The 18050-nt window shown below is 41.1% G+C and overlaps 1 protein-coding gene across 4 annotated transcripts; it reads right to left on the bottom strand.

The window, feature by feature from the left end:
* Positions 1 to 131: 131 nt before the first annotated feature.
* Positions 132 to 18050, bottom strand: dclk1b (doublecortin-like kinase 1b). 4 transcript variants are annotated; one of them, XM_075473088.1, is made up of 17 exons: positions 17823 to 18050; positions 17121 to 17491; positions 16529 to 16875; positions 10740 to 10839; positions 9789 to 9905; positions 9552 to 9646; positions 8594 to 8681; positions 8349 to 8518; positions 8014 to 8133; positions 7610 to 7756; positions 4577 to 4710; positions 4377 to 4454; positions 4142 to 4235; positions 3900 to 3980; positions 3667 to 3780; positions 2848 to 2921; positions 2164 to 2320 (listed from the first exon to the last, which is right to left on the bottom strand). In XM_075473088.1, the coding sequence occupies exons 2-17, from the start codon at positions 17479 to 17481 to the stop codon at positions 2263 to 2265; spliced, it is 2178 nt and encodes a 725-aa protein (XP_075329203.1). In that variant the 5' UTR covers positions 17482 to 17491; positions 17823 to 18050; the 3' UTR covers positions 2164 to 2262. The 4 variants fall into 4 exon arrangements, with proteins under 4 accessions (XP_075329200.1, XP_075329201.1, XP_075329202.1 ...); XM_075473085.1 differs by lacking the exon at positions 2848 to 2921 and having other exon boundaries at positions 132 to 2320; positions 9522 to 9646; XM_075473086.1 differs by lacking the exon at positions 2848 to 2921 and having other exon boundaries at positions 132 to 2320; positions 4142 to 4232; positions 9522 to 9646.

Below are 18050 nucleotides of genomic sequence, written 5' to 3'. Positions count from 1 at the left end.
ACCTGCCATCTGCTGGCTAAATTTATCAGAATGGATCCACCGACTCCCAAAAAAAAAAAAAAAAAGTTTCCCTCCGATTCAAAGTTTGTAATTTTTTTTTTCTTTTGAAGAGTACAAGTTGAAAGTTTGCGTTTCTTTATCACATGTTTATTTTGGGTTGTTCTCATTCAAGTTATTTTATCGCATTTTTAAAGAGTAGGGGTGAAAAAAAAAAAAAAAAAAAACTACATTTCAGCAAAATACTGGCATTCCCAGTCATCTACCATTTGTCCAACTGTACCTCATTACATTTTTCAGATGTGGAAATCATGAAAAACACATTCCCCAATAGTCACTCACCACAACTCGATTTCCTTGTGCTTTTTGGTTCACTTCCTTCTACACAAAAAACAGAAAAGCCCTTTTTTACAACAGTCAATGATGAGTAGTTACATTGCTGTTAATGTACATACAGACCTCAATTCCTCAGGTATGACAATGGACAACATCCATATTTGAAATCCTTTCATCAAGATAGCACGTAAAATGACAGCAATGATTTAAACTCTGAAAAAGGTGTATATTGGACAGCAGGAGGGCAAAGCATCCAACTGGTACGTATATTAGCACACATGCAGGTTACAGTATGAAGGAATGAAGAAGACATTTACATCTATGAATATTTGGTCTGATGACACAATGTATCTAGTGGTAAGCGGATTTGTTTCATATCTGACAAAAAGATTGACTGGATAGATAAATAGTAAAAACGGAATTTTACTGGAAGCGCTGTAGTGTTCTCTAACATTTAACTTCTTATTTCAGTCTGAGAAAATAATCCAATTGTCCCAATCTGATAAAGTAGTGTTTCAATTGGCTGCCAGCAATAATGGCAACATGTTCCTGTTCACGTGAGTATTTTAAAGGACATAATTGATTCTGTGCTTATTGGACAGGACATCTAATTGCACTTAAATGCATGTGCCAAGGCAAGGCCTTAAACATGCACTTACTACCTACTACTAAAACACCAACATTCATCTGTGCCACCAAGATTACAGTCACTCTCAAACTGTTAACAAAATCCATTTAAGTAATCATCCAGCACACAGGTAATTTAGGCCATCAACTGTCAAACTGTCTAATTATTTTTAAGTGGCAAGCTACTTTGAGACAGGCCACATCTCAGAATTTCTGTTCAGTCCAGACAATGCTTATGGTACATTATAGCAGCATTTCATTTCAAATATGTCGAAGACATATGCACCACAACTGAGTCCCACTAAACAAGGCTGTCAGTATGTCCTACAATACATGCAAGTTGTCTGTTTACGTGAATATTTCACGAACTGAGTTATTAAATATTTTAGCTTACATTGGCACAATAAGTAATATGTACTAACAGGTTTTCATAAAATCAAGTAATATAAGTCAAAGTTTTAATGCATACATCTACTGAACTGCAAAAGTGAATCTGAATCTGAAGTGGTGGTCTGTCCTGCAGTACACCATATAAACCATTAGGGGGCTCTAGAGTACTGCAATGACCCACTGTTTGCCAAGTAAAAATAAGGCTTTAAGTGTTTGGGGAGGGGGGGTTGGAAATAAGAAAATGCATCAATGAGCCATAAGCTATTTTCATTTAAATACCATTACATCAGAAGTCTGTGTCACATAGTCAGACTTTCAAGACTCAACTCCTTCCTTTGTAAGTTTGCTTCCATTACACAAAGAACTGACTAAATGCCCATAATCAATGTCTGAGGAGACTTGAAAACACTGGTGCCGAAATAGCTTGTTTGAGGGACTGCATAAAAAGCCAAAATATGTCATTTAGATTATATCAAATATGAAATATTCAGACTTAGAAAAAAGAAACTTGGAAATGCATTCTATAACCCTTTAAAATGTGTGCATGCTACAAGCGGTTTTCTTTATTTCTGAGAGTTATCTTTAAATCTGATTAATGCATTTTGTAATTAAATTGTAGGTAACTGGAGAAAAAAAAAATTAAACGAGTACACATAATTAAGCAGTCTGAATGTCCAAGTCAACTGACTAGTCATTCCAGATATTTTGTTTTTTGTATTCCAAATTCTCCCACTTTTTCCACACAAGATGGAACAGCAATGCTGTGACCTCAGGAAAGCTGTTAGAACGGAGAAGTGGGTGAACGGACAGTGTCAGCTGAACCTGGAGAATAGTCTTCGGACTTGGGGGTGAACCCAGCAGGGGAGAGGACGTTGTTGGCACCAATACAGTGTGGAGGGTGGGTAGAAGGCTTCACATCCTGGTTGCGTCTTCGTCGGAAAACTTGCTTCTCTTTATCAAGTGCCGTGGTCTGAGAAAGGATGACACAGCAGCAGAGATTAAGTTCTCCACAAGACGGGAAATGAGGAGTGGCGTCAACTGTGGTCCATACTTTAAGATGAGCAAATGCCGACATGCAAAAAATAAAAAGGATTAAACCAGCTCCTTATATAATAATTAAACTTTTTGTAACACACCGACTCAACAAAACCACTAAAAGCAACAGGAAGCCATGAGATCTGCCAGCGTTCTTCTTATAAGTGCCAGCACTTCTTACAGTATAAAGAAACAAAAATCTGGTCTCATTAACCCTTAAATGCAGTCTGCATTAATAAGTCACCTTTTCAATGCAAAGAGAAGAGCAAGATAAACTGTAAAACCAGCTGAGAAGAAACAGCCACAGCACTCGTGAGATGAAGTAATGTGATAAACCGATGAGGCATGAAAAAGACTCCACTGATGGGCGATGGGTCAAACCCTTCGGGGAAGTGAAATGAAAACTGCCAGCACTTTGCCATGGAAGCACTCTCTGCACTTTAGCACTATGCTGCGTCATACCTTATCCAGTACAATCCTGGATGCTGGTAGTGGTCCAAAGACCCTGACTTCTGAACGGTAAACTCCTGGTCCAGCTGAGCAGAGGGAGATGAATGCAACTCAGAGGATCCCCTTGAACTCAAAGCATCACTGACCTGTTTCAGTAAGATGCACAATTCTACACTCTTATTAGAGCCGCTATAACACGGGCAGAAAAATTACATCTCACTGTCAGCTGACATTTTGTGAAAAAACATCTATTTGGCAACTGACACCTGAGGGCCAAGTTTAAACAAGATAAATAAAAATGCTACAGTATATCTGAGAAATGCAACTGATCTCTTCACACCCAAAATTAATGATGAGTGGATTGTTAAAAAGCTCAGCTTTGAAACTATTCAAGTTTACAATTTTACAAAAACAAAATCACTGTATTAATGTCATGTGCAAGATCTAACAACAGTGCTGACAGTCCAGGAAAAATAGATATGAAGCAAGAGCAAACGCAGGAACACATGGCAACAGGATGAGGATGGATAAACTAATAACAGAACAAAGCCAGGAAGTGGCCGCATAGAAACAATGAAATAAAATATAATTCCATTTTGGAAAAGCAGATACAAACTATAACTTAAAACTAGCATCCGAACTATGATAAAGCCATTTCCATAACGGAATAGTTGGGTTGCAGCAACATGATGAACACTATGGTTGAAAAAGACTTTATGACAAAAAAGCATTATTGCAAAAGCTTGTTCATCAAAAAGAACTCAAAAGTAACTTTCTGAAGCAAAATTACATGCATTGTCAGTGTGTGGTGGAGTATAGATCTGTGCTTACTGTTATGATTGACACTCCTGCTGTTGTGCTGTTGAGCTTGGGTCCAGTATTGAAATGCTTCTTGATTTTCCCAGCCACAGGAAGCTGGTGCTCCTTCTCCAACACACTGTCACCCTTGAGCAAAAGAGAGCAACACTTCACCAGTTTCACCTGCGGTATCGAGGCATCATATTCTTTCACCCAGTACTACTATGCATACTGTACTTGTTTTTTTGGTGAAAGGTTGGACTTACATTGACCCAGGGGTGATCAAGCACCTGTACAGCAGTGTATCTTTGAGCCACCACTACCTGCAGCATTTCCGTGATCAGAGCCTAGAGATGGATGCGTTATACATAAATATCCAATACAATATAGCCTGAAACAGCACAGCATCTAATCTAACAGATTGTGATCTTTTAAATCTCCCCCCCCCCCCCAAAAAAAAAAATAAATAAAAAAATCATGGCAGATAAGAGCAAGCTCAGACAGAAACCTTGGCAGTGTCTGACACGTTGTCCCAGTATGGTGCTGGAAAATCAAGCTGGCCCTTCAAAATCTCTTCAAAGAGAGCATCCTGGTCTTCACTGCTGCAGAAATTAAAATAGATTTTTAAATCAATAAGTCACGCCTAATAATCCGTGTTGTGGCATTTAAGAAAACAGTGATGGAATTACAATAAATCAATCTGACAGATTTTGATGAAACAAGTAACCAGCAGGAGCACATACCCACGGAAAGGCGGAAAGCCACAGAGGAGAATGTAAGTGATGACACCAGCTGCCCAAATGTCAACTTTGAGGTCATATCTGCAATTATTAAAATCGCAACATCAGATATGAGACACTAATTACTTATTCAAGTGGCATGCACACAAGAACTACTGAAGCCGTTTTTGGTCGTTCCAATAATGACATTTTAGATGTCTTACCCTGTTTCAGCAACAATCTCTGGTGCAACATAGGTGGGTGTGCCACACACAGCATAGAGGGGCCCATTGACGACAGTAGCCAAGCCAAAGTCACCCAATTTAAGAGATCTACTACCATCGTGATGCTCATACACCTGTGTAACACACAATAAAGGCAAGATAAATGGTGATAAAAATAAAATGAGATTGATTGAAAAAAAAAAAAAAAAAAAAAAAAAAACAAACTCACAAAAACCCCCTATGATGAATAAAATGATTGGACAACACGTTCCTTTGCCCGGACGCGGGTCACCGGGGCCTCCCCCTGGAGTCAGGCCCAGGGGTGGGGCCCACCGACGAGCGCCTGGTGGCCGGGTCTGTGCCCATGGGGCTCGGTCGGGCACAGCCCAAAGAAATGACGTGGGTCCCCCTTCCGACGGGCTCACCACCCGTGGGAGGGGCCAAGGGGGTCGGGTGCAATGTGAGCTGGGTGGCAGCTGAAAGCGGAGACCTTGGCGGTCTGATCCTCGGCTACTGAAGCTGGCTCTTGGGACGTGGAACATCACCTCTCTGCTGGGGAAGGAGCCTGAACTGGTGCTTGAGGCTCCGGAACCAGCCTCCTCAAGAGGGGTTGGACTCTCTTCCACTCTGGAGTTGCCCGTGGTGAGAGGCGCAGAGCAGGTGTGGGCATACTTATTGCCCCCCGGCTGTGCGCCTGTACATTGGGGTTCACCCCGGTGGACGAGAGGGTAGCCTCCCTCCACCTTAGGGTGGGGGGGGGGGGGACGTGTCCTGACTGTTTGTGCTTATGCACCAAACAGCAGTTCAGAGTACCCACACTTTTTGGAGTCCCTGGAGGAGGCAGTGGAGAGTGCTCCTTCAGGAGACTCCCTCGTCCTGCTGGGGGACTTCAATGCTCATGTGGGCAATGACAGTGAGACCTGGAGGGGCGTGATTGGGAGGAATGACCCCCCCGATCTGAATCAGAGTGGTGTTTTGTTATTGGACTTCTGTGCTCGTCACGGACTGTCCATAACGAACACCATGTTCAGGCATAAGGGTGTCCATATGTGCACTTGGCACCAGGACACCCTAGGCTGCAGCTCGTATGTCCTGGACACTTGGGTGAAGAGAGGGGCGGAGCTGGCAACTGATCACCAACTGGTGGCGAGTTGGCTCCGCTGGTGGGGGAGGAAGCCGGTCAGACCTGGCAGGCCCAAACGTATTGTGAAGGTCTGCTGGGAACGTCTCGCAGAATCCCCTGTTAGGAGGAGTTTCAACTCCCACCTCTGGCAGAGCTTCAACCATATCCCGGAGGAGGTGAGGGACATTGAGCCCGAATGGTCCATGTTCCGTGCCTCCATTGTTGAGGCGGCCGACCGGAGCTGTGGCCGCAAGGTGGTCGGTGCCTGTCGTGGCGGCAATCCCCGAACCCGCTGGTGGACACCAGTGGTGAGGGAAGCCGTCAAGCTGAAGAAGGAGTCCTATTGGGCCTTTTTGGCCAGTGGGACTCTGGAAGCAGCTGATGGGTACCGACAGGCCAAGCGGAACGCGGCCTCGGCGGTTGCTGAGGCAAAAACTTGGGCTTGGGAGGAGTTTGGGGAGGCCATGGAGAATGATTTCCGGACTGCCTCAAAGTTTCTGGTCCACCATCCGGCGGCTCAGGGGGGGGAAGCGATGCACCGTCAACACCGTGTACGGTGAGGGCGGGGCTCTGCTGACCTCAACTAGGGACGTCGTGAGTCAGTGGGGGGAATACTTCGACGGCCTCCTCAATCCTACCGACATGCCTTCCGATGAGGAAGCAGGGTCAGAATTTATGGACAGAATTTCTAGGCGCAGCCAGTCAACGCCCTGGCTGCGCCTAGAAATTCGGGTCCGTTTTTGCGACCTCAGAATCGGGTCTCTGCTCTTTGCGGACGATGTGGTTCTGTTGGCATCGTCGGGCTTTGACCTTCAGCTCTCACTGGAGCGGTTCAGCACCTCCAAATCTGAGACCATGGTCCACGGCCGGAAAAGGGTGGAATGCTCTCTCCGGGTCGGGAATGAGATCCTTCCCCAAGTGGAGGAGTTCAAGTATCTCCGGGGTCTTGTTCACGAGTGAGGGACGAATGGAGCAGGAGATTGACAGACGGATCGGTGCGGCGTCTGCAGTGATGCAGGCTCTGCACCGGCCCTTCGTGGTGAAAAAGGAACTGAACCAGAAGGCGAAGCTCTCAATTTACCGGTCAATCTATGTTCCTACCCTCACCTATAGTCACGAGCTGTGGGTAGTGACCGAAAGAACGAGATCGCGAATACAAGCGGCCGAAATGAGTTTCCTCCGCAGGGTGTCCGGGCTCTCCCTTAGAGATAGGGTGAGAAGCTCGGTCATCCGGGAGGGGCTCGGAGTAGAACCGCTGCTCTTCCGCATCGAGAGGAGTCAGATGAGGTGGCTCGGGCATCTGGTTAGGATGCCTCCTGGACGCCTCCCTGGTGAGGTGTTCCGGGCCCGTCCCACTGCGAGGAGGCCCCGGGGAAGACCCAGGACACAAGTCTTCCTCAGTACTTGCCGTAAATTATTATAGTTTAAGAAGTCTGTATACCTCCCAGTCCTACAAGGCTGTAAACACAGCTCTGTCTTGGGTTGTGCTATTTTGCTGTGTTTTTAAATATAGAATAGGGGCTATAGGAAATGGACACCCACAATGAGCGCCAAGATTTTTCTTCCTACTTATCCTTACCTGAAAAAATATACACAAAATTTTAGATTGCAGGAGTATCCTGTATTTCATAAGATTGAAGAACTTTAAGATTCTCCTGTTTAAATCAGATTTTTATTTGTAACAGGCCACACAAAAAAAACAAGGTGCAGCTGTGACTTCAACTGCGGAAAGATGGGCGTCTTCATCTCAGTTCAATGCGCTGTACTCACTTACCTGAGAAACGACAAGATCTCAGCTACATGTTAGAGTTGATGAAATTAGGCAATTTTTAAGAGCACATACATTATTTTGATAACAGTAATTCACATTTATTTATTGCATTTAAGCAGAAAAGCCTCATCCTACTTACCAAAAGATTTTCTGGTTTTATGTCCCTATGGACAATATTTAGACTGTGAAGGTACTTGATAGCGCTTGCCAGGTTGAACAGCATACAGCTGGCATCTCGCTCAGTGTATTTGTTGGAAGAGGTAATGGCATCAAAGAGATCTCCACCCTGGAGAAAAAGCATTAGGGATGTGAAAGAGAGACAGTTGCTTATTGTGTTAAAAAGGCACAAGAGGAACAATTCTAGTCGCATATTAGCCCTTTGTTAACAATGAGAAAAATCAGTTCAATTTCAGTATACAAAAATTATGTTAAAATTTGTTACAAAGTTAAAAACTGTCAGCCCGGTTGGAGTTATTGAAAACGCAGGAGGTTTACATCTGAACAGGAAATTTCGTTGCAAAAAATTAATGTTTAGTACAGTACCTTAACCAGTTCCATTACGAGATAGAGCTCATTGTGGGTGTCCATTTCCTCAATTAAAAGCACTATATTTGGATGTTTCACACGCCGAAGAATGGATACTTCGCTCTGTATCATGTGCTCCTGGGGGATGTAAGAAAAATTAAGAAATATCAACAAAATGTAAGAGGGCAGCATTCTTCTGTCATTTCAGACAACATTAAAGACACCGGTTTTAGAAATAGACTTGAGATAATCATTGACATAATCTATTAATTTGTTTTTTTTAGAAAAAAAAAAAAAAAAAAGTCTTAAGTGGTGTGATAACAGAAGGAATCAAAAGTTAGAGGCATGTGCACCTTTCCCCTGCATTTATCTTTGCTGATGATTTTGAGAGCATATTCTCTTCCAGTAGATCTTTCCACACATTCTCGGACCACAGCAAAGTTCCCATCGCCTAAGGTCCGTCCCACTTTGTACCTGTCTGCTATGGAGGCAGGAACTGAGGAGCACTCATGCATCGGCTCGGCTGTGAAGCAAAAATAAACAATTTATAAAAAGGAATGATAGAGAAGTCAATATGTTGCTCTATGAAATGTCTTACCTTCACTGCCAGGCCCATCTCCGTCATCCATTGAGCTGCATACCTTGGTGGAAGCCAATGAGAGTGAAGAACCACCGTATTGAGATCCCTGGAAAGAAGAAACAGCTCTGGGGTGAATATGAAACTATTGAACTCGTCTTAGACCATCTTCAGACAAGGCAAAGCTTGTAAAAATGTGATTTGAACCAGCGTATGCAAAGCTTATTTCTTCCACTCAGCTAGCCTCGAATGTAAAGTTTGAGCTTATAGAGAAATAAAAATCAAGCTTGGAAAAACATGACTTTAACCAGAATAAAGAAATTAATTTAGTCATTTAGTTACAAATAGAGAAAGGAGGAAGAAAAAAAAAAAAAAAAAAAAAAAAAAAAACACCAGGACAGCAACAATACCAACCAATGCCTGCTTTATGGTCAAATAATGATAAGACTGATAATTGAAATCCCCTCCAGAGATTAATGTAATCACTCTGAAAATGTACTCATCCCCTGACTCGTGATCAGACTGGGCAGCCAAGTATTTCAGATCATCTGTCAAACTCCAAATTCTAAAGTTTCACAGTAAATGCACAGGGATATGAAGTTTGGTAGATTTATACATCAGTGGCATCAGCAGATGTCCAATGACACTACAAGTAAAAAGTACTGTAATCAAACTAAGGTTATCTGAAGGGTATAGATGGTCTTTTACTGAGGGCTATGATATTACTGCAGCCTTCAATAAGCTTATTACAGACAATTATTAGGCACGCATTAATTTCCTTAAAAATAATCTGAAGACGAGACAGAAATTTTAATCAATTCCCTAAAATGCTTGTGAATTCCTTGTCCCTTGAATATATTTTTAACAATTGTTCAGTGGAGAAAACGTTTAAACAAAGCCCGTCTGGTATAGCATGGCGAATTGTCAAAAACACTATAAAAATCTTTACCTTTGTTATAGGAGAATCTATCCCCATTACCTGTCGTCTTCGGAGGCTAGCTGGACTCGTAGGAGAGGGGCTCGGAGACTTTCCAGATCGAGGTGTGGACAGCTGACTGCCTGCAGTGCCATTAGCTGTTACAGAAGAAATGGAGGCAATGAGCAAAATGTTTTAATACAGTTGGTGCATGTAGTGCTTTCGTATGTAGCCCTGTAAGAAGGCAAGATATAAATTAGGAATTAAAAATGCCAAAAAACAACATGCACATCCACATACCTGAACCAATAGACGAGGGAGACTTGCTTCTGCGGGACATTCCACCACTTCTTGGGGAGGAGCGACCTTGCACTGAAGGGAGCCGACCGTATGATGCAGACTTTGCCACCCTGCATTCTGTAAACAGGAAAATAAAGGAAAATGTTGCAACTGAAGTGCACGTTTATACAAGATGATAAAACTTTTTTTTTTGCCCTTTAAAATTTGTGACATTTTTAAGTTCATGGCGGCTTTCAGCTCATACAAAACGTCAGCATAACCAGAGCCAAAGTGTGACCATGGCATCCTGACATTAAAATAATAATCTCATTCCTAATGTGCAACCACAGCAGTAAGGGAAAGTAATGTCTCATCTCATCTGCATTCAGTCTGAAGCAAATTTACACATGACTGCTGTCTTTTATACATGTCCTTCCTACACCAAATTTAAGAAACAAAAGCAAATGTACCATTTCTTCTACCATTCTGTCACAGAGGGACATAAAAAGTTGCAGGAGAACCAAAGGGAACTAGTGGAAGTTTGGAAATTGGATGTACTGTATATATAGTGTCATAATGTACTGCTCTGTTAAAGCTCTGTATGTTTGGCATTTCGGTAAGCTGAAAAGGGTTACCTTGCCCTTGCAACCCAAAACGTGCACGCTCTCATGGGCACTGGTTTTCCCCTCACTGTGACGTGCAAGTGAAAAGTTGTAAAACAAAAACAGAAAAATCTCCCAATTGACAGTTGCAGCATAATACTAAAGAATTAATATACCTCTTTGAGGTAACATTTAAGATTACAAGTCATTTTAATCACTGCAGATGTACCAGAAAACATGGAAAAGCACGTCATGGCACCTTCGATGTTCACAAATATCTCCAATGTTGCTTTAAGTGGACAGACTGCCGCCACAATAATCTGGGAATCTGCACTATATTTTTAACTGTACACCTCATAGGTGCACTTACCACCTTCATCCAAGTTGAAATCATCTTGATAGCGGAACTTTTCAGGGCCACAAGCAAAGAATATATCATCTTCGCCAAAGAAGTCCTGAAGGCAAGTAACCTGGCAAAGACAATGAATTTGTCAGATAAACACACAATAAGTTCGATAAATGTACACATCCAACTGAAAACTAAGTCAGCCAAAATGTTTTAAAAGGCAAACGATTACGGTTGAGCAGACACTATGTTCATTGTGTATAGAATATGAAAAATGGAATTAACCCAACCCTTTAGGGTATCTGATAAGGAAAGAAAAGCTCTTTCTAAACCTGCTGGATTTCATTAGTTGCCATTTGTGACACTGTTGTCTGCCAGTCTTTAAATAGTCCACATCCCTAGAGGGTGATTAAGTCAATTGCCCTCTATTGTCATGGATTATTCAATATGAAATTATATAATAAAATGCTGAACACCAGTTTAGGACGCCAACCGTGTCAAAACAATGTGGAATTCCATTTAGAATTTTGCTTAATACATCATGGGACCCTACATATGAGTTGTTCAAGAATACACTTTTTTTTTCCCCCCACAAAAGACAAGTGTGGATGTGTATACGGTTTTCATTAATACAGAATCATAACTTCAGATTCACTGACTCAATGTTCTATGCAAGAGAAACTAGACTTCATTGTTTATTTCCTTTACAGAAGGAAAAGCCAAGGCGCCCAACTCATTAAAAACAAAAACCTACAGCTCCTTAGCACATCACTTGAAATGTTTGCATCAGGTGAATCTTCTTTGCTTTTGAGAAAGAACTGAAATATGTGCCAAATCCAATTCTGTGAAACAAAGAAAAGATTTTACAAATGCCTGATGGGACACTTCAAGTGACCTTTTATTATAGTTACACCTGCCATGTTAACAGTCTTTGTTGTGTCACCATTCAATAAGAAACCTGAAGTATTTTAAATTCTGATATCAAATGTAAAAAACAAAAATACTTTGTACATATCCTTATGATAAGCACAATGTAAAATACATTCATAGAAGATTGTCCCCCACAATTTGTTTTATCAGCAATATGCAGCTGAACCGCTTTTGGGTAAACAGGAGGGTGGGGGACTGTTTGATCCTAAAGGGAGGAGCAGAACAACCATTGCCAAGGAGACGAGAGAGTCCCAGCTTATTTTCAGACCATGAGTGGACATGGCTACTTAAAGCTTGCTTCATATTCCATGTAGAGCCCTGTAAAGAGCGAATGGCAAAAAGTAAAAACAATGTCACCATGAGTGAAGGTACTGAACAAACGGAGCACACACGATTTTTAATTTGCATATGGATTAAGACGTCATTCACACTCAAAATTGTATTTTCAAAAATTAAAAAATGTCCAAAAGTTTTAAGCCAAGTTGAGAAATATTTTTTAAGTGTGCCATAATTCTACAAAAGCAAAATGTTATCCAAATTTGATTCTTGCTACCAACAGATCAGTGCAGTTTACCCTGTCCAGATTAAGAATGAAAAGTGAAATACTTCAAGTCCGAGTAACGATAATACACAGATCTGCATGGAAACAAGCCGTGTGTTGCATGTTCAAAAAGCAGAGAATTGCGTTTTACTGTATTATGGATTATTGAATTGTTTTTTTTTCAATATACTTTGTGCTGAGGAATTTTTTTATAATCACCAATACAAGACACAGTGGGATTGAGTATATATAGTGAGCAAAAGCCACAACCACCCTTAACACTCGAACATATGAATAGACCTACTAGAAACATTAACCGTCTGCTTCTTAGGGAACATTTTAAAAAAAAAAAAAAAAATGAAAAAACTAAAACCTACGATGAGACAGCATAACTGGCACAACTGTGAATGCTTTGCATTTATTACTTATGCCTTTTGGCTCAGTGACACAGCAGCTCCATTAGGCCTAGCACCCATCTGAGACACTCACTTATCATCCTGGAGCATCCTGTGCAAGTATTGATTATCAAGGTTTGATCTACACACTCCACAAGCACATGTGCTAGTGCCGACATTTAGTTCATGAGTCACAATGGAAGGCAAGCATGCTATAGAAGCCAAATGATCTGAGCCATCATAAATGACTATACAGTATAGTGTGCAAGAAGCACAAATGTGTAATAAAACGCCACATATGGACAGACATTGCAGCGCCATCTTGAAGTGGGAAAACTAAACAGCCAGTCACTCAGCAAAGCGAACCAGGAATGAGCATGAATCATCTTGTCATTTAATTTTGAAGCCGGTATAGTTCCAGTCAGAGTTGCTATAATTGTACAAATTGCTGTACCAAAATTTCAATTGAGTGTGCCGGTAGCAATCCTCAAGATTTCCCTGAAAGGCAGATGGACAAAAGCTGCCTTTATTTGTAAAGATCATTACTACAAGGACATCTATAAGGCCGTCCACACACACTCATTAACCCACTGCTTTTCTAGCACTGCATATTAAAATGTCCCAGTCTTAAGTTTCTATACCTAGCACTTAGGAGCTAGAACAATGCCTTTCAGCTAAACAAGGACAACTTAATGTTTCAAGAAAGCTTGAGCTGTTAAAAGTATATCACTATATCATGCAAGATGAATTTGGAATACAGTTCAATACGATATACTGCAAGTAAAAACACATGACGATTACATACAGTCCTACCCATTACACTGAAACAGCAACTTCCTTTTAAGCTCAAACCAAGTAGCTTGTCAGATCAAATTATAAAAGTTTCTCAAATTACTGTGGCCCACTCATAACCTGTAGATAAAGTAAATACCGGTACATAAAAGAAATGACAGGCAACTCCTGTAAGACATGACGCAGACGAAGTGCAATACCAATACCACCGGACCCCAAAACTCCCTTTCAAAATATGCCATGTCAAATTTTCACCGTCCCAGAATTTGTCACCATGTTGTTATTAGGTGGATTCACGCCTCCTGATTTGTATACTGGTGGCCATTTTGGAAAAAACTGAAAGACATGCATTTTTTTTGTCCAAGTATGTTTCAAGTTATCACTCTTCAGCTCCACCTTCCTTTCAAAATATGGCCAATTCTGGTTCCAAGCAGGATACTCTCCCTTATTGACCATTTCTATCTTTGTAGTCAAACAGCATTTATTTTTCTAAGGAAAAAAAATAAGCCACATTGATAAAGTAGCACTAAATAATAGTGAAGCAACTCTTAATGGATAAGTCTTCCAAACAGAACAAATGCAAACTTTAATATTGAAGTGCAACAGAACTCACTGAAAACCATCAGGACTGCAAATCAATTTATGAGAGATGCTTTTTCAAAAAGCCACTATTTACTGGTCACATGCTGGCCCAACTAGCAATGTAAAAGTCTACAAGAAGACATGAATTGGAAAATAAATAAAATAAATTTTAAAGTGGTCCATTATGAACATCTAATATGAATTTCATCATTCATTCACGGATAATGCCAAGTTCTGTCCTTTGGTGGCTGTTTCAATGTTGACGAACAAAGTGTGCATGATGCATTTTAATCACAGGGCTATGTCCAATGTTTGGTTCTAGTCTTTTCAGACCCACTCAGTCCAGCTTCTCTCCACATATAAACAGAGTCGCAACATTATTTTCGTCTAAAAGGCCATGTCTGTGGGTTGTCCATGTCCATTAAAGCAAATTTGTACCGCTTTCAGTTTAGATGCCTCACATCACTTGAGGGTTAAAAAGGTGCGTCTCGGGGACATCATTGTTGTGTCCATTTGGCCAACTTAAACCCAATTGTCAAAGCAGAGCACCATCCCAATGTGATAAAGCAGTATGAATAGATCACATCAAGATCTACCCACCAAGATGATCCACAAATGGAATCATGACTTGAAAATAAGGGTAGATAAATAAATAAAAATTTAAATTACATTTGCACAAAAGCACAAGCAGCTTGTTTACTAAAGGTTAAATAACCATGAAAACAGGCTCTTTGATGCCAGTGGGTGCTTACGTGGCCATCTGGAGGTACAACATGGCAAAGAATATGTGGAGCAGAGAAAGAATAGCATAGAAATTCATTGTCAAGCAAATTAAACATTTTATTTAGAATATGTGGGACTAAATACACTAAATGAAAAAGAAATGATTAAGTGAAAAGAATGCAGCTGAAGAGAAGTCAGAATATCCCTCTATCACAGAATATAAGAGGCGTTTGTTTATTAAACCCCAACTGTTACCTTTTAATACCGTTAGGAGTGGGTCCAATCATTGAACTTGACTTCAACCATGTCCTACATTGTGCAGCCATGAGTACAATAAGCCTAACAGACCAGGCGTTGCATCTGTGAACCCTCTCACACTACACCTACATATCTGACATCACTACTGCACTGCTCTGCCGCAGAGACTGTTTCTTAGCAACCACCTCAGGAAATCATTCACCATAGAAACTGTCAGCCAAATAATACCAACAGTGAGTGAACGGGGAAGAGTTTTAGAAGAGCTTTTCAAAGAACAGACTATTTTTATGGGAATCAAGTCTGTTCTTTGTCCCGTTGCCACATAGTTCATCTAATTCAGCCTGTTTTTAAGAGAAAAAAATAAAAATAAAAATCTGCATTTTCTACAACCTCTCATTTCTAGACAAACAGTATAGTGTATGGGTATAAAGTGACTGGTTTAGGATTGCTGGTGCAAAGTAAATCCATGTAATTCATCATCACTGTCCAGCAAGTTCAATTCAATGCCTTTAAACTGGAAATGAAAGCACAAGCAGCTTCTTAATTAGGTGCCAAATTACTGATCAGGTTACCCGTTTGGTACCAACTCAATACATCATTCTATTTAATACCGTGCTGCTGTTGGTAGGAACATGAGAGGGAGTCCTAGAAACCCATTTATTGTAATACATTTAGCAGATATTCCCAGTTGACTTTTAAGCTACTGTGCTGCCTCTCTCCTTGGGTAAGGAAGCAATTCTCAGAGGCATGACTGAAGAACAGAACATGTTAAAAGCAAAGTTCATCCAAACCCTTTGCCAGTGTGTATCCTCCTTGCTTGAATGTGTGGAATTAAACTTCTGATGTTGGAGAGGGCATTACAACAGGCAAATTAATTTAGACCCCATCTCCACATCATACATAATATTGTATTGTGAATGTCCTTTCTATTGCCTCTGGTGCAGTTAACACTAAACAGCAGAGTAAGTTGAGGCACAAAGGCCATCTTTCCCACTTGTAAGCTTGTAAGACAGCTTTTTTTATTTCTTTAAAATAAGTGGAAGTGGATAACTTTGCACAATGGCACAGAACATGTATTCGGCTTTCCTGTTATATAAAAATATCCAGTCTGAGCTTTAGTTTGGAAAACAGAAAATGTGACTGACATTTCAGGATATTCCTGGAATTTTTATTTTATTTTTTTTTAAATGCTTGTTTTTAATTAAGCTTGTTAAATATTTAAATAAGAGTGAATGAAATGGCAGATTAGCTCAGAGGGCAACTTAAGCACCTGTAAATGTTTGCCACCATCTTTCGCTTGAATGGCACCAAAGTGTACTGCATGCAACTGGTAACAGCATGTAAATCCACTTCTCTCTCGACTCAGTGGGGGAAAAACATTGCATGTTGTAGAATGAAGGTCGTTTCCCCACAAGAAAAAAACAAAAAAGTATATTGGCACCTTTTTAGTTTGGCTTAAGACTCCCAAGGCCACTGCATAATTTGAGTGTTCCCCTGTTTCAGCGCCATAGGGTAAGACAGTATTGAACTAGCAATTTAATAAGTCTGAAATGAGCAGACAGGTATGCCAAGAATGATAACTTAACACCTACCATTTTGCCATCAATAGTATATATCCTTTTGACGACTCCAGAGTCCAGCTTAATGGCATCTGTGATGTCAGTCATAACTTGCTCGAAGGAGTGTGCAGTTTTCTTGTTGAGCAAGATCCGTACAGCTTTGCGAGGTTTTACTCCACTTCGGACGATCGTTACCAGTTTGGGTTTTATGAAGTCTTTGCCCTCCCTGTTTTCTGGGGATCCCGCCATGGCACTACCAAGAGAAGAAGGATCCCGAGCAGATACGGTGGTCTTGGGACCAAGTGACCAGTTGGGATTTACATTCTTTGTGTACTCCATATTCTTGAAGGGCTCTATGGAGGCACAAACGTAGCTCTCACCTTGAGAAAAATCAGAACAGATTTTATTTCAGTTCACAAATGTAAAGACATTAATTATAAAAAGCTAATTCTACATTATTCTATTCTAAAAGACTGAAAATGTAATGCACGTTTCAGATTTTTTTTTTCAAGCATTTTCTAATTTTGAGCAGCTATTTTGGTAGCATTTGTGATATTTGATCTTATAGTATTCAATATAAGGGAAATCTACAGGTGAAGGTCAACCATTCAGAAGCAAAGCTCACCTTCCACCAGCTGGTCCATGTTTGTGATCCTTGATGATCCATCAATGGTATATAAGGTCCGCACCCCTTGGGGCAAGTTGACATTATCTGACAGACATCTAGTGAGGTCAGCAAGGAGGGCTTCGAGAGACCTAAATCTCTCCTGAGAAATGGCATACACGATTCCTTTGAAGTAGCGGTCCCCATTGCGGTAGAAACGAATCTTCTTGGCCTTCTTTTCTGAGCTCAGTGCTTGCAGTGTTCTGGTTCTGTACAGGCTGCAGTGAGCACTATGAGTGGGACTGGGGAGCCCATTCCCTCTTGAGCCCCTTCGGGTGTATCTCTGAGCCTTGTCCCGCTCATCAAAGTGCTCCAGCTCCATAACTGTCAACCTTTAAAATAAAGGATCACTTACAATTTCAATAGCCTTTTTATTTTGAATCCACTGTACAGTACAGCTACATTTAAAGCGTAGATGCATGCTCTGCTGCTGCTGCTACTGCTCAAGAATGAAAAAGGTTGTCACACCCATTTTGCATTCCCTGGTGTGTCTCAATTCAACCTAGTAGAATCCTCATAAATCAGGAGAGGATAGAACAAACTAAACAGGATACGACTGCTTAAAGATGCTGAGCTTGAAGATTATTGCAAGATAAACCAAATGCATAAATAGCAAAGAAACAATAAAGAACATGGTTTTCTAGTAACAGTGCAGTCTCTTACCTTCGAGGTGAGGGCAGATGTAGGCAAACGTTTATGTAGAAGCGCAACGTGTCTCAGATAATCTTTTATTTATTTGATGCCTTGAATGAACCACGCGTCCCTTTGTTGCCCTGTGATGGAGCTCTGCCTTCCTGCCGTGTGTCTGCTCTGCTGCGTGCTCACATGCAGATTGGAGGCAGGGCAGCCGGTGTCCTCCACCCTCCCCTACTCTTACTCCATTGCAGTGAT

This window comes from Odontesthes bonariensis, chromosome 9, assembly GCF_027942865.1.
Source record: "Odontesthes bonariensis isolate fOdoBon6 chromosome 9, fOdoBon6.hap1, whole genome shotgun sequence".
Classification (NCBI taxonomy): Eukaryota; Metazoa; Chordata; class Actinopteri; order Atheriniformes; family Atherinopsidae; genus Odontesthes; species Odontesthes bonariensis.
Note: the sequence above shows the minus strand (reverse complement) of the source record. Positions and strands in the feature narration are given on the sequence as shown.